This window comes from Schistocerca gregaria, chromosome X (genome assembly GCF_023897955.1).
Source record: "Schistocerca gregaria isolate iqSchGreg1 chromosome X, iqSchGreg1.2, whole genome shotgun sequence".
Classification (NCBI taxonomy): domain Eukaryota; kingdom Metazoa; phylum Arthropoda; class Insecta; order Orthoptera; family Acrididae; genus Schistocerca; species Schistocerca gregaria.
In genome coordinates, this window is record NC_064931.1 from 776,392,940 (window position 1) to 776,407,059 (window position 14,120).

General features: G+C 37.5%; 1 protein-coding gene across 1 annotated transcript in view; it reads right to left on the bottom strand.

The window, feature by feature from the left end:
- LOC126297796 (synaptojanin-1) overlaps positions 1-14,120 on the bottom strand; it is a 131,564-nt gene that overhangs the window by 56,684 nt on the left and 60,760 nt on the right. Inside the window, exons 9-10 of the mRNA XM_049989003.1 lie at positions 13,444-13,596; positions 3,339-3,495 (exon numbers count right to left, since the gene is read on the bottom strand). Coding sequence (XP_049844960.1) covers positions 3,339-3,495; positions 13,444-13,596 — 310 coding nt within the window. The remainder of the gene's footprint in view (positions 1-3,338; positions 3,496-13,443; positions 13,597-14,120) is intronic.

Sequence of the window (14,120 nt, forward strand, 5' to 3'; positions counted from 1 at the left end):
GATTTGCACAATAGGGGCACTTGTCAACATCTCTTTCAATGCGAATGTGTGGACACCCATCCTACACAGTGTGGTTTCTAACATATGATACAATTCATCAAACTTTAAAGACATTCCTTGTATGTACTGGGTAGTTACAATTACAAGTGCAACTTCTCCCAGAGGTCCAGTGTGGGCTGTAATTATCACATGGCAGCAAAACATGGCAGATGTTCTAAAGTGCTTATGCAGAACCGAATTACACTGGCAATAAACTAGTTCCAATTTTGGTGACCAGGCACAAATCTGGCACTGTGAGTGCAAGAAAGACCTATCGAAACATTTCCATATCGAGTGGATTAGGAATGGGAGGCGGGCAGAAAAGGTCAAACAAGTGAGAAAACCATGGGTTGATTTTATTATTAACTGTCATTTACACTACTTGCTCAATAGGAGCACTAGAGACATTGACAAGACGATGTACCATGCCAGATTTGCACCTAGTAGTCTAAATTTGAACTTAGTTTTTTCCAGTGTTCATCAGTTCCACATTAATGCATTAGGATATCTACCAAGTTTCACTGCCATACAATATTTACAGAACACACTGGGCCCCATGAGTAAGGTGTGATCAACAAATAATGGGAGTTTTTTTTCTGAAAGAATCTTTACTTATTCATGAACATCAACATTGTTCCCTTCAAAGTAATCTCCCTGAGATATAATACACTTGTGAGCACTTTTTCGTATCTTGGGAGCACTTCTGGAACTCACTATTCATTATGGTGTTCGGTTCCTTCAGCAACTGTTTCTATCTCATAAATGGTGGCAAAACTATGTCCTTTCATGGTTCTCTTCAGCCCTAGGAATACAAAGAAGTTGCAGGGGACCATGTCCGGCAAATTCAGTGGCTGAGGCAATGCAACCTTTTTTTATTTTGTCAAAAAATCATGAACATGTATTGAGGTGTGAGTGGGAACATTACCATGATACAATTTCCATGAGTGGTTTTGCTACAATCCTGGTTGTTTTCTTCGGATAGCTTCACACAAACACCACATAACTTACAGGTAGTATTCCTTATTGATAGTACAGCCATACAAAAGGAACTCGTGATTCACTTTCCCATTGTACTATAAGAAAGCAGTAAGACCATTCACATGTGATAGAACTTTTCAAACGTTTTTTGACCTGTGCTCTTCAGGCATTTTCCATTTGGACGATTGGGACTTGTTTTGGATGTTGTACCCATTATACCTGTTGTCAACTTAATTCTGCAATTCCAAAGCGATGTCTACACAATGTCATTTTTGCTGGTCAAAATCCAATTTTAGAACAAATTTTGCTACTATACATTCCATGTCAAAAAATGCTCAGCATGAGCCAAAGAATATGCCAACATCATTAGCAACCTCTCTGATGGTAATTCAGCAATTTTCCGAAACTATTTTCTTCACTTCTTCCACATTAGTGTCATTAAGTGCTAGAGTGTCCAGGATGGTCATCATCTTCTCGACCCTCTTTGAATGTTTGTGCCAATTGTAAACTCTTGTCTTACTCATAGTCGACAGTCGATTTCGTCAAAAGTCAAAGTCAATATTTTGAATATGGTGCTGCACTCTGTTCCATTTTTCATGCAAAATTTAATAAAAATTCTTTGATCCATCTTTTTTGAAAGTAAAAATCCACCATGCACTCAAAAACATGTATAACTGTTTCGATTATTAACAATAAACTAAATATTAAAAACAGCTGAAAATGCAAACATACATCAGAAACGTGTACCAACAAGGTGAAAATCAATTTAGAAAATTGGATGTGGAACACCCACGAAATTAAAAAATTCCTTTTACTTTTTGATCATACATTGTATAAAATAGGAACAACATTTTTTGTAGAAAAGAAGGGTTACATCACAGGCAATACATGTTTAAATCAAAGTATTTTTGGTGTTTTTTTTATTCTGGAAGTTCCAAGAAGCTAGAGTTATTCTACACCCTCTGCTCACTTGCAAAAGGCATAAACAGCGCTCAATAGTTTTATCAGACCATCATTTCAGTGATTTGCAGGGTATGGGTGTAGGTGTAGGTGGATGTGAAGGAGCAGATGTAGGTGTAGAGAGTGGAGGAAAGCTCGAGGAGTCAAACAAAAGCGTCCCATCAGCAGACCTCGTGTGGAACTTGCAATACACAGGCTGAGACATAAGTAGAGGGAACAAGTGAATAAGAGCAAAGGACATAGGCGGGAGGGGGGGGGGGGGACTGTGCTTCCCCACTCATTATTTTAATGAGTGCTTGTTCCAAAATGATGCCCTAGACAAAGCAAATCATTAGACTCAATTTGTAGGGAATTTAGTTCTGTTTAATTTAGTATTGAATGATGTTACTCAAAAAGTATGTTGTCTTTGTGTTATGAGAAAAACGAGAAGAAAATGGATTTTTTCCAAGAAAAATTTTGTGTCAAAGGTGAAATTAATGATCATAAAAAAAGAAGTTAAAAGCATGTCTTCAGAATTTCTCCAAAAAGTTTCCAACAGGACCCCTTTCTGGTTTCCTTGTGACTTGCCTAATAAACTACCAGCCTAAATTAGCTGCATTTTTTATGGTACAAGCATTGTTGAGTGAATTGTTTTTGCACTTGCTCTTCGTAAGCAGTTTCTAAACACAGCACTTATCTTTCACAAAGTTTTTTCAAGTTAATTCTTCATGTTAAATGTACTGAACCTTTTCTCCTGGTGACAATTAATTCAAAAAGTTGTGATTAGAGATAGTCAAATACCATATGATGTACTTTCTTGACTTTTAATCTGCGATTGCAGTTCTCCGATGTCCTTCACACTGATCATATTCAAGAGAAGCACATCCATATTTGAACTCAGCCAACCACTTCTTAATTGGTGAATATTAAGGCACAGACTCCTTGTAAGTCTTCACAAAATTCAGGTGAACTTCAGTTGACTATAAACTGTCCAAAACAAATAACTTTATGACAGCACAATATTCTATGTTGTTGGTTTGAACAAAACATGTGACACAACTACTTAAAAGGGGAAAATTTAACAAATCTATTACATGTATAAAGTTGCAAATCTATTTACAAATTGCACAATATGCACCAAAATAAGAAAAGAAATTCTTTTGACTCAAATGTCATCTTGGTGAGAAGTACAGGTATTCTCTCCTTTCCCTCCTAATGTAATGGATGTTTATAGTAGGAAAACATATCATTAAATGTGACTAATCTTGTGTTGAACATGAAATAAACCAATTTCAGTAATCCATAGTGTACCATATGATATCAAATAATAATCAGAACATCTGAAGTGAAAAAGTATTGAAATTATGTTACAACTAACTTACCATGAAGTCTGTTTGCAGGTAAAAGAATGCGAGCTCTGTCAGCCAGTTCTGTATTCAAGGTACTACCCAACAGAAGGATATCAATTGCCTCTTGTTTACTATTATCTAAAAGATTGTTTTGAATTGTTCTAGCTGCTGATCTGGCTCCATCCATCAGCTGAAATAATTTATATACTTTATTGATATCATCACAAATGAATATAATGTGAATTTTAAAGTAAAGAAATCAATACTGCAGCTTCTGCAGTACTAACAAAAAAAAAAAAATTAAAAAGACAACTTTTAACTGTTTTATAGAATCCACTAATGTCACTGAGTTATGAAAGAGAATATAAGCATGCAAGACGTACAGTATCTGAATTCTCCAAAATTATGCAGTAGCTGTCAAATACTACTAGGGGATACATGCAGCTAACTCACATAAATGGTTTGCTGTTTTATGCACCTGCCACAGTTGCAATGCTACATGCCTAGCTCTTTTCGTTTATCTTAATAGAATGTAACTGCCCATACACTGTCTTGGCAATACTGAACACTCATGATGTTCAATCTAGATAAATTACGTCAAAATTTGGTTGATAGTTTAAACTGTATGATGTTAAAAATTCTTTAAGTTGGTACATAGCATTTGCTTTTTGTATTTATAGCTCTCAGAGGGTAAGGCCTTATGACCCCAAAACCAACTGCACTGTAAACTAAACAACATAGTAAATAATGTGGTTGAAAGTAAAATTTGTTTCATACAATAAAATCACCCACAACTGACAAGCTTTTAATGACACTCTATTTATAATTGAGTCTACTAAGTATGTAGCATGTTCTTTCCAAAAAGACATACAGAATTCAAGTCAAGCAATCAATCACAAAACCATGGCATGCTACTGGAATTAAAATATTCTGCCACAGGAAGAGATAGCAACTTTGCACTCACAAAAGTCACATTTCCCAGGTAGTTAGAGGCATTATAAAACTTAGTCTCAGAGCTTCAATAAAGTAATCAGGAAATCAAAATTTTTGTGCATAATGACTGAAATTACCAGATTCAATGTCAAACCAAAAACAACGCAGAACCTGATAAAGAGAGAAACAAGAAATACCTTCTCCAGCAATTTCAAAAACGTTGCTCTGAATGTTAACAACCCACAAATAGTTGACAGCAAGAAAACAGATGAAACATTTAGACCACTTGTTAACTGTCAGATCTCAAATACACTGTGTGACCAAAAGAAGGAAAGTACCCAAAGTCACAGTGAGATGTCAATGGAACTTCGTACATGTACACACCACCAGCTGGTATGTAAATGATTAGAGTTGCAATTCTCTGCGCAGGGTAGAACAGGCATCAGAGTGTGTTTGTGTTGCTCATATTTAGTGCTTTTTACCAGGCCTGATAGGGTATATAAGGGGTGTGAAAAGCTTCAGGTGGATTCTTCTGCAATCTCTCAGTCAGTCAGTCTTCGAATAGCATGCACTATTTTGTTGATGTTGCTGACAGCGTGTCATTGGTAGACGTTGATGAGGGTCATCTAAGTTACCTTCCGTCCAGCCATTTTTAAACCACGTGAACCATTTGTAACAATGAGAAGCACTCATCACCGCAGGCTTCCTTCATCATTTGGTCTCTCTCTGTAAACATTTTCTTGAGTTTCATGCAAAATTTAATGCAGACATGGTGCTCCTTTAACTCTGCCATCTCGAAATTTGCAAACTGTGCAACACAATGCTCCACTCAATACAACACTGAACAATAATTAACACACATACAACAATGAAACTGCCGGCAGTTACACATCAAACACAGGAGCGTGCACAGATGCCAATTGCATTTCGCTCCAACGCACCATTGGTGGGAAATTACAAATGTTCCACATTTTTTGAACAGACCCCATCTTCTGAGTCGTTCTGCACCACTGGTTGGAGACTAGCAGCTGCTGGACTAGGGAACTACTGTCCCATGCATAGTTCGGAGTGGTGCTGTGATCACGAAGGATGAACTGGTGATGAATGACACCACATTGTGTTCAGCGATGAATCACACTTTTACGCTACCCCAGAGACTACTGTCACCAGCTATGGTAGTCACCTGGAGAGAAGTCGCAGTCTTCTAAGTTTTGGAGAGACACAGCGGTGGTACTCCTGGCACAAGGTGTGAGGTGACATTGAGTATGATTTCAAGTCATGGTTGGTAGTGACTGAGGGAACTCATGGCACAACCCTCATTCACACATGGCATGTGTGTTTATGAATTGTCTGTGTAATGTTGAATTACTCCTGTAGCCAGCAAGATCCACAGATATCTCCCTGATAGTAGATATGTGGGACCAGCTCAGATGTCAACTCCATCCTAGAGGCTGTACCCAGGATATCAAGGATCAGTTACAACATTTGTGGGCCATCTTGCCTCAGGAGCAGATACAATGATTCGACTGAACCAGTGTGTGCATCCAGATGGAATGTAACGTCATACAAACATGCGGGTTCAAAACACCAATTTCTTTATAGCTTTGACTTGATTTTATAATCACTGAAATAACACTACATACCCTCTCAAACCATGAAACTTCATTTCGTTTCCTCCTCCTCCTCTGGATGATTTACATTTTTTGACAGGCAGTATATGTTACAGTGGGTCCTTTGGTAAAGCCATAACCATATTAAAACATAGTTTCTACATACTCTGTAACCAGATAGATATAACCTCCATACTACTCATGTATATAAATAATTGTAAGTTCTTTGAGGAATAAAAATTCTGCAAGTATCAACATATTCTCCTACAAAGGGGTATATTCAGAGAGAATGAAATATACTGTGATTGTACCGTTTAACGAGTCTGTAGATGTAACATGTCAAAAACTATCACCCCCTCTCTCATTCTTAACCACATTTTCATAAATTATCAAAAAAGCATTCTACAATGGAGGTGTGGTGTATTTTGGAAACTAGAACATTACTACCATGAGTGTTTGGTTTTCTGAAAAATATTATCTAAACCAGTAGCTATTTCCTCTTTCAGAAAATGTCTTGGCATAGCTGAACAGTAAGACGTTGCTGATTGGCATCTTATGTGAACTCTTCAAAGCATTTGATTGTGTAGATCAGACATTCATATAGAAGGCACATCACTCTGGAATCATGAGATAATTAGGTAATTTGTGATATCATACTTCAAAGACCAAAAATGAGGAAGCAGAAGATAGCTAGACTTATCAAACAGCAGCTCACACAGTGCCACAGACTATGAAAGGGGAAAAATACTGCAATGAGTTGTGGTGCCTGCATTGTGGAATAGTGTTTAGCATTGTTGGCTGGCATGCTGATGGCTGTCAATTCAAGCCTGACCACCAACAATTATTTTTATTTAATATTTCTCATTTATGGAAGGTTGCCAAAATATTTTACATTTACAATGGTTGTTTATTCTGGAAAATTTAATGTTTGTATAAGCATCAGCATTGTGGGATACTCAATGTTTGTATAAATAGCTGCACTGTCCACCCGAGTCAGTTCTATTCTGGTTATACAATGGCGTTTGTAATAAACACGTTTCCAGTGTTAAGTGTCGTTTTATTGATGACCCTGCTTTCAGATTTGGACTGGATTCTGGTTACAAGGCAACATTGTTTGGCGGAGAGCCCAAGTACTTCAAAACATCTACATCATCATAGCTTCAATCAGCCAATATTGCAGGCAGTACCTTGTTCCAAATGTCCTTATATTCAAGAGACTTGTGGATACCAAGTCAGCTGCATATCAGGCATCCATGAATATTTTCTTGTGATGCTGGTCAAGGTCCAATGAACTGGCTGAAAGGGTTCAACACAGTGACCAAATACAACAGGTGGGATAACGTTAAGTGTTTGGCAAATATATACTTTTACTTGGGCACAGCTCAGTAATAGTTCAAGAACAAAGATGAGAAGTTCAACAGCCAGGGCAAATTCCACACTAACTTATCAAACAGTATCTCACAAGGTGCAGTAGACATTTTGTGTCAATCAATGGCAAGTCCACTTAGTAGAAGAGCAACTGAAGTACAGGGCCCATGGACAAATGGCACAATCCTTCCAAAAATCCTGTAATCAATGTAGCAAAATCTGGAAAAGTGGGAGAGAATAATTTCTACATCTACATCTACATCAATACTCCACAAGTCACCTGACGGCGTGTGATGGAGAGTACCTTGAGTACCTCTATCAGTTCTCCCTTCTATTCCAGTCTCGTATTGTTCGTGGAAAGAATGATTGTCGGTATGCCTCTGTGTGGGCTCTAATCTCTCTGATTTTATCCTCATGGTCTCTTCGTGAGATATATGTAGGAGGGAGCAATATACTGCTTGACTCCTTGGTGAAGGTATGTTCTCGAAACTTCAACAAAAGCCCATACTGAGCTACTGAGCGTCTCTCCAGCACATTCTTCCACTGGAGTTTATCTATCATCTCCGTAAAGCTTTCGCGATTACTAAATGATCCTGTAATGAAGTGCGCTGCTCTCTGTTCGATCTTCTCTCTCTCTTCTATCAACCCTATCTGGTACAGATCCCACGCTGCAGAGCAGTATTCAAGCAGTGGGCGAACAAATGTACTGTAACCTACTTCCTTTGTTTTCGGATTGCATTTCCTTAGGATTCTTCCAATGAATCTCAGTCTGGTTTCTGCTTTACCGACAATCAACTTTATATGATCACTCCATTTTAAATCACTCCTAATGCGTACTCCCAGATAATTTATGAAATTAACTGCTTCCAGTTGCTGACCTGCTATATTGTAGCTAAATGATATGGGTTCTTTATTTCTATGTATTCGCAGCACTTTACACTTGTCTACATTGAGATTCAATTGCCATTCCCTGCACCATACATCAATTCGCTGCAGATCCTCCTGCATTTCAGTACAATTTTCCATTGTTACAACCTCATTGTTACAACAACAACAGCATCATCCGCAAAAAGCCTCAGTGAACTTCCGATGTCATCCACAAGGTCATTTATGTATATTGTGAATAGCAATGGTCCTACGACACTCCCCTGCAGCACACCTGAGACTTCTCCCCATTGAGAATGGCATCCTGCGTTCTGTTATCTAGGAACTCTTGAATCCAATCACACAATTGGTCTGATAGTCCATATGCTCTTACTTTGCTCATTAATTTTTGATGATACATCCAACACTACTTTTCATTTGCAGGAAATAATTCATTGCTTTCGTTCAACTCTTGGTCTGGTGGAAATAAAAACACCTCTGTAATAATAATATAATATTTAATCTCAACAAATTAAAGTCCTGACTCTCTCTCCCCCCCCCCCCTCTCTCTCTCTCTCTCCAACGAGTGTCATCTATGTATGATTTTACTGCTGTAGCCAATATGATCATTGTAATTCAAGTCTGTAACATTTCACCTAATTGTTATTATCAAGTAGGTAGTTTAAGCCATTTTAACATTTCACTTGATTGTATAAACGAGTATGAATGTTTAGCTTTTTAACTTCAAAATTGGATTTATATACCACCTGAAGTACACACACATATATATTCAACACCTGAAAACAAACACCTCCAAATGCTTTAAACAATTATTCTGTAATAATGTTGTTACGATGTATATTCCTCGCACTTTGCGATTATGTCTTCTCTTCTGCTATACGAACCTTGCACCCAGCTGATTCCAGGCGCCATATTTGTTTACAAATGTGGCAATATACATATGATGTGTTACGACAGCAAAAGGAACCTGTGACCACTGGAGGTACTCTAGTTTACTTATTAAAGTTTACCATTAGATATCAGTTTAAATTTTTGTCAAAAGTAATCCAAAACCATATTCTGAAATAGTGCCTTGTTTCTCCACTAGGCAGTGCCGCAAGTTCCTCCAAATTCGTAACACAACACACACACATATGTAATACTAATTAATGAAAATCCACCCGATGATGGAGGTTTAAACCTTTGAAACGTGTCGTGGAAAAAATAAAAATAAAACGGTGACTGGTAACAGTAAACTTGTTGTTTCATTTAATGAAGTGAATAAATAAAAAATGCTTTCTTAAGATAAAACTGAAAACTTGCTTTCAGAACTCTAACTCTATTCAGATTTTGCATACAAAAAACTCGTTTTTTGAGTGTTTGTTTCTAATGCTTGCAACTTTATGTTTCAAACTTGTGCAAACTGGTTCAGATTTTGTAAGAAGGTACACAAATACATGTTATTTTGTGAAAGCTTTATCTGTTGCCCCGATGTACGCAACAATAAAAAAACTTATACCAGATTAGTTGTCGCCTGAGTCAACAAAAATCTATATCAGTTGCCACGCTATGGCAGTCTAATGTGAAATTACGGTAGAGTAAAAGTTTGGAAGCAGAACGAAAAATGCTCCTATCGTAACACAAAAAAGTGAAAGGTAACTATGTCCAAGTCAGAGTTAGGGATGTAAAATAAGAGAACTAGCTTTTCAACTTATCTCACAGCTTCAAAGACATTTAAATCAAAACATCTTGACATATTCATGCTTTTTTTTAATGAGTTAAACCTACTTCCCCACTACAGCGAGCTCTCTTAGCTGCGAAGTGTTGGCACACCTGCATCTCCCAATTTATTGGCTAAAGTCCATGATCCTGTGCACAAAATCAGGAGGATTTGCCAGCCATAGTAAACAATATACAACATCATATGGCTAAAGAGCATACATGTAATATTTTTCTGGGGGGATAAAATCCTTGAGGGTGGACTTGTTCCTGAAGGGGAAGTTGAAACAGTTTTTTGATTTCTTGGTTGGGGAGGCAGGGGCTGATGGGGTGGGAGGTCAATTTTTGCTGTGAGAGGCCCAATTTTCCAACAAACTCACCACTTTAGAAGTATATTGAGGGGCGTAAGAGCAAACACACTCAATTTTATGTGCTTCTTGAGAGTAGCATCCATCTACAATAGGGAGTATCAGAGTGTGGGGTTGCATCTATAATATGAAGTACCCAAAAGTATGGGATGCATGCATCCCAAATTTTAATGACACGTTGTGTCATACTGCACGAAATGACACATGCTATGTTGGATGACACCATGGCATGTATCACAGTATATGACATGATATCACATATCATGTTACTTTACTTGACATGATGAGTTGCACTGCACTGCCTTGCATTAAATGACATGACTAACAAATGAAATGACTAACAAATAAAAAGTGTGAATATGTCAGGATGTTTTGATTCAAATGTCTTTGAAGCTGCCAGATGCTAGTTCCCTTCTTTTACAACCCTAGATCTGCCAAGGACATATTCACCTTTTTGGGGCTATGAAAGAAGCATTTTTCATTTTGATAAGTGTTGTATTTCATTGATGACCACGCTTTTGGATTTTGACCTGATTGTGATGATGACAGGACAAAATACCATTGGAATCTGGGATTTGTTAAGAGGCCTTTGCTGTTTTGTATAATCACCAACAATAGTATTAAAAAAAAGGCTAACAATATAAGCATTGTAGTGGATATACTTCCATTTCAAAATGAGAATTATGTACAATGACATGTTGAAAGAGATTGTGGTGTGTTTCACTGGCGACTCACTCTCAATAAACCTAAATGAAACTACGAGGGATGTTCAATAAGGAAAGCAACACATTTCTTTCACAGTCAAATTGGTTGAAAAAAATAATAATAATTTGTTGTGGGGCATTGTGGAATATTCCCACTTCAGCTCCTATAGTTTCATGATGTTCTGAAATGTGGCGGTGCAATGAAACTACGAGGGATGTTCAATAAGGAAAGCAACACATTTCTTTCACAGTCAAATTGGTTGAAAAAAATAATAATAATTTGTTGTGGGGCATTGTGGAATATTCCCACTTCAGCTCCTATAGTTTCATGATGTTCTGAAATGTGGCGGTGCAATGCATTACATTCAAAATGGCACACGTTAACAGAGATGCGTTCCAAGCAGAGAGCTGCCATTCAGTTTCTTTTGGTGGAAAACCAGAGCATCGCAGATGTTCATAGGCACTTGCAGAATGTTATGGAGACCTGGAAGTGAACAACAGCAAGGTGAGTCACTGGGCAAGGCGTCTGTCATTGCAACAAGGTCACACAAACTTGTCCAATCTCTTGTGTGCTGGCCAGCAGCACACAGCTGTGACTCCTGCCATATTGGAACAGACGGACACACTTATTTGAGGTGATTGATGGATCATGGTCATACATTTTGGTGCTCAGTTGGCTGTCTCTGTTGGTACTGTTGACACACTCATCCACCTGTTGGGGTACTCAGAGGTGTGTGCCGGTTGGGTTCCTCGCCGCCAGCAGAAGAACATAAAGAGCAGCGAAGGACCATCTATGCAGAATAGCTTATATGTTATGAGGCTGATGGTGGCAATTTTATGTCTAACATCATTAAAGGTGATGAAACATAGATTCACCATTGCATACTGGAGACAAAATGGCTATCCATGGATTGGCACTACACCACCTTTGCTCCAAAGTAAAAGTTCAAAGCCACTCCCTTTGCTGGTAAAGTCATGGTGGCAGTCTTCAGGGAATCTGCAGGGGTTATTCTGTTTGATATCCACTCTCATGATGCAATGCTCATCTCTGAAGTGTACTGTGCTACAACCAGGATACTAAAAAAAAGACTTCAGCTTGTTTGTTGCCACAAAAATGCAAAAGAACTTCTCCTTATCCATGACAACACAAGGCCGCACACAAATCTGGGCACTCAAAAGGAGCTCACTAAACTTCAATAGACCGTTTTTCCTCATCCAACCTACAACTCGGATTTCGCACCTTCCAACTTCCAGCTGTCTGGCCCAATGAAGGAGACACTGCGTGGAAAGTAGTACATGGATGATGGGGAGGATGCTGATGCAGAAAGATGTTGACTCCAATATTGACCAGTAGAGTGATACTGTCTGGGCATACAGGCCCTCCTAGTAGGTGCAAGGTCATTGTACTGAATAGAAACTATTTTTACAACACAGTTTTGTAGCCAAAAGAATGGGAAATAATATGGTGTATCGGAATAACGAATAAAACCAAGCAGCTTTCAGAAAAAAAAGGAGTGCATTACTTATCAAACGACCCTTGTAGTTTCACAAAAACCACAAGAATTCAGAAGTAATTCACATTACACACAACTGACCAACCTATAAAGCAAATGTACAAAATTGTTGGATGTTCACACAGACAGTAATCTGAACTAGAAACATTGTAACATCTTTCACACACAAGAAAAGGCATAATCTTCTCCAGCAATATGCCAATTCAAAGAAAAACCTCCATGGTGCAGAGAAGAGTACCGATGTTCACCTGTGGCATATTTCCGAACATGTCATATCAAATACTTTTCAAATTGCTTGATGGTATGATCGCAACGTACATTCCTTGATAAATTTTGTTATAAGCTACTCCTCTAATGTGACAGAAAGAGAGTATATCACACCCATAAAACAATACAAAATGATGGTCAGCTCTGCAGGCTCTAGTACTTGTTGATAAAACAAAGGGTGTAAAGTATGTTAATACTAAAACCTTCAATTCTCTATCAAGCAGAATTAAATTCATGAGACAATAAATACTTATTCATGTACAACTTAAGGCAGTACCTGCCTCTCTACTCTCTGGATAAATTCTTTACCAAAAGTTATTAAAATCTGAAAATTCCCCCTGTGTATATCTGTGATAAACACATTTAATGTGTAGTTATTTTTTATTGTTTCTATTTGAACAAACCAAATATGAGAGTTGAACTTAGCCACTATGGATCTTTTTTAATACTTTGATCATATATTAAATCACCTGTAACAACAAATAGCATCAACCAGTAACTCAATGAAATATTTGTTTAATTTCACCATCAGTTTCAAGCAACTATCACACAATATTAAAATGAGGCTTACAGAAGATTCACATTATGATTCTTGAAGTATTTTATAACTGGTTTAGTTAGCTTAGCTATAATGGATGTGAGGGTATGATGAGTAAAAAATATTTCAGTTTGAAATTGCACAGGTGTCTCTCCCTTGCAGCACAAATTGAAGTCCATTGAAGCAAAGAAAGCCTATAAGGTACTAAGCTTAGATTTAATATTACTTAATGTGTTTAATCCTTTCCACATACCTTGGAACCACCTTGTATCGCTCCTGTTCCTGCATATATCTTACTCACTTCATTGCCATTATTAATCCACATCTGCCTAAAAACTTCTTCGAAACGTGATACTATTTGATGTTTTTCCATCAAGTTCAACAAGTGTAGTTGTTTTGCTAATATCTACAGAAAAAAATCACATTGGTAAAAATTAAGTATAAAAAATACCTTAAAAGAATTAAATCAATCAAGATATTTGCAGATACAGTGCAGGCACAACTGCTATTGATCATTCTCCTCCTATCCATTAGGAATAATTAGATTATAGAGATCAGTGTCACAAGTGATACAATACTTGTATCTCCCACAATAAATATAAAGGGTAGCAGTCTTTGCACCACGCAAAAATATTTTAAAAAAACATCAGAAATTTTTGCAGCTTAGATTTCCAACACAATCAATCCCTAGAACGACAAGTAAAACTTTTTGTGGTACTATGCTTAACTCTGTGTCTTAATTTTTGGGATGTGTGTTCACTTGTATAGGGGTAGATGAAAATCCTAAAACTATAGCTTCAATGGACCAAAGCATTGTAGCTACTATATTAGAAGTAAAATTTCCAATGAAAGCAGTAAACTTCCTCTGGTTCTCTTTACATTACAGAGCCCATCATTTACAAGTCTTTTAATACTTTTTAGATACTGTGG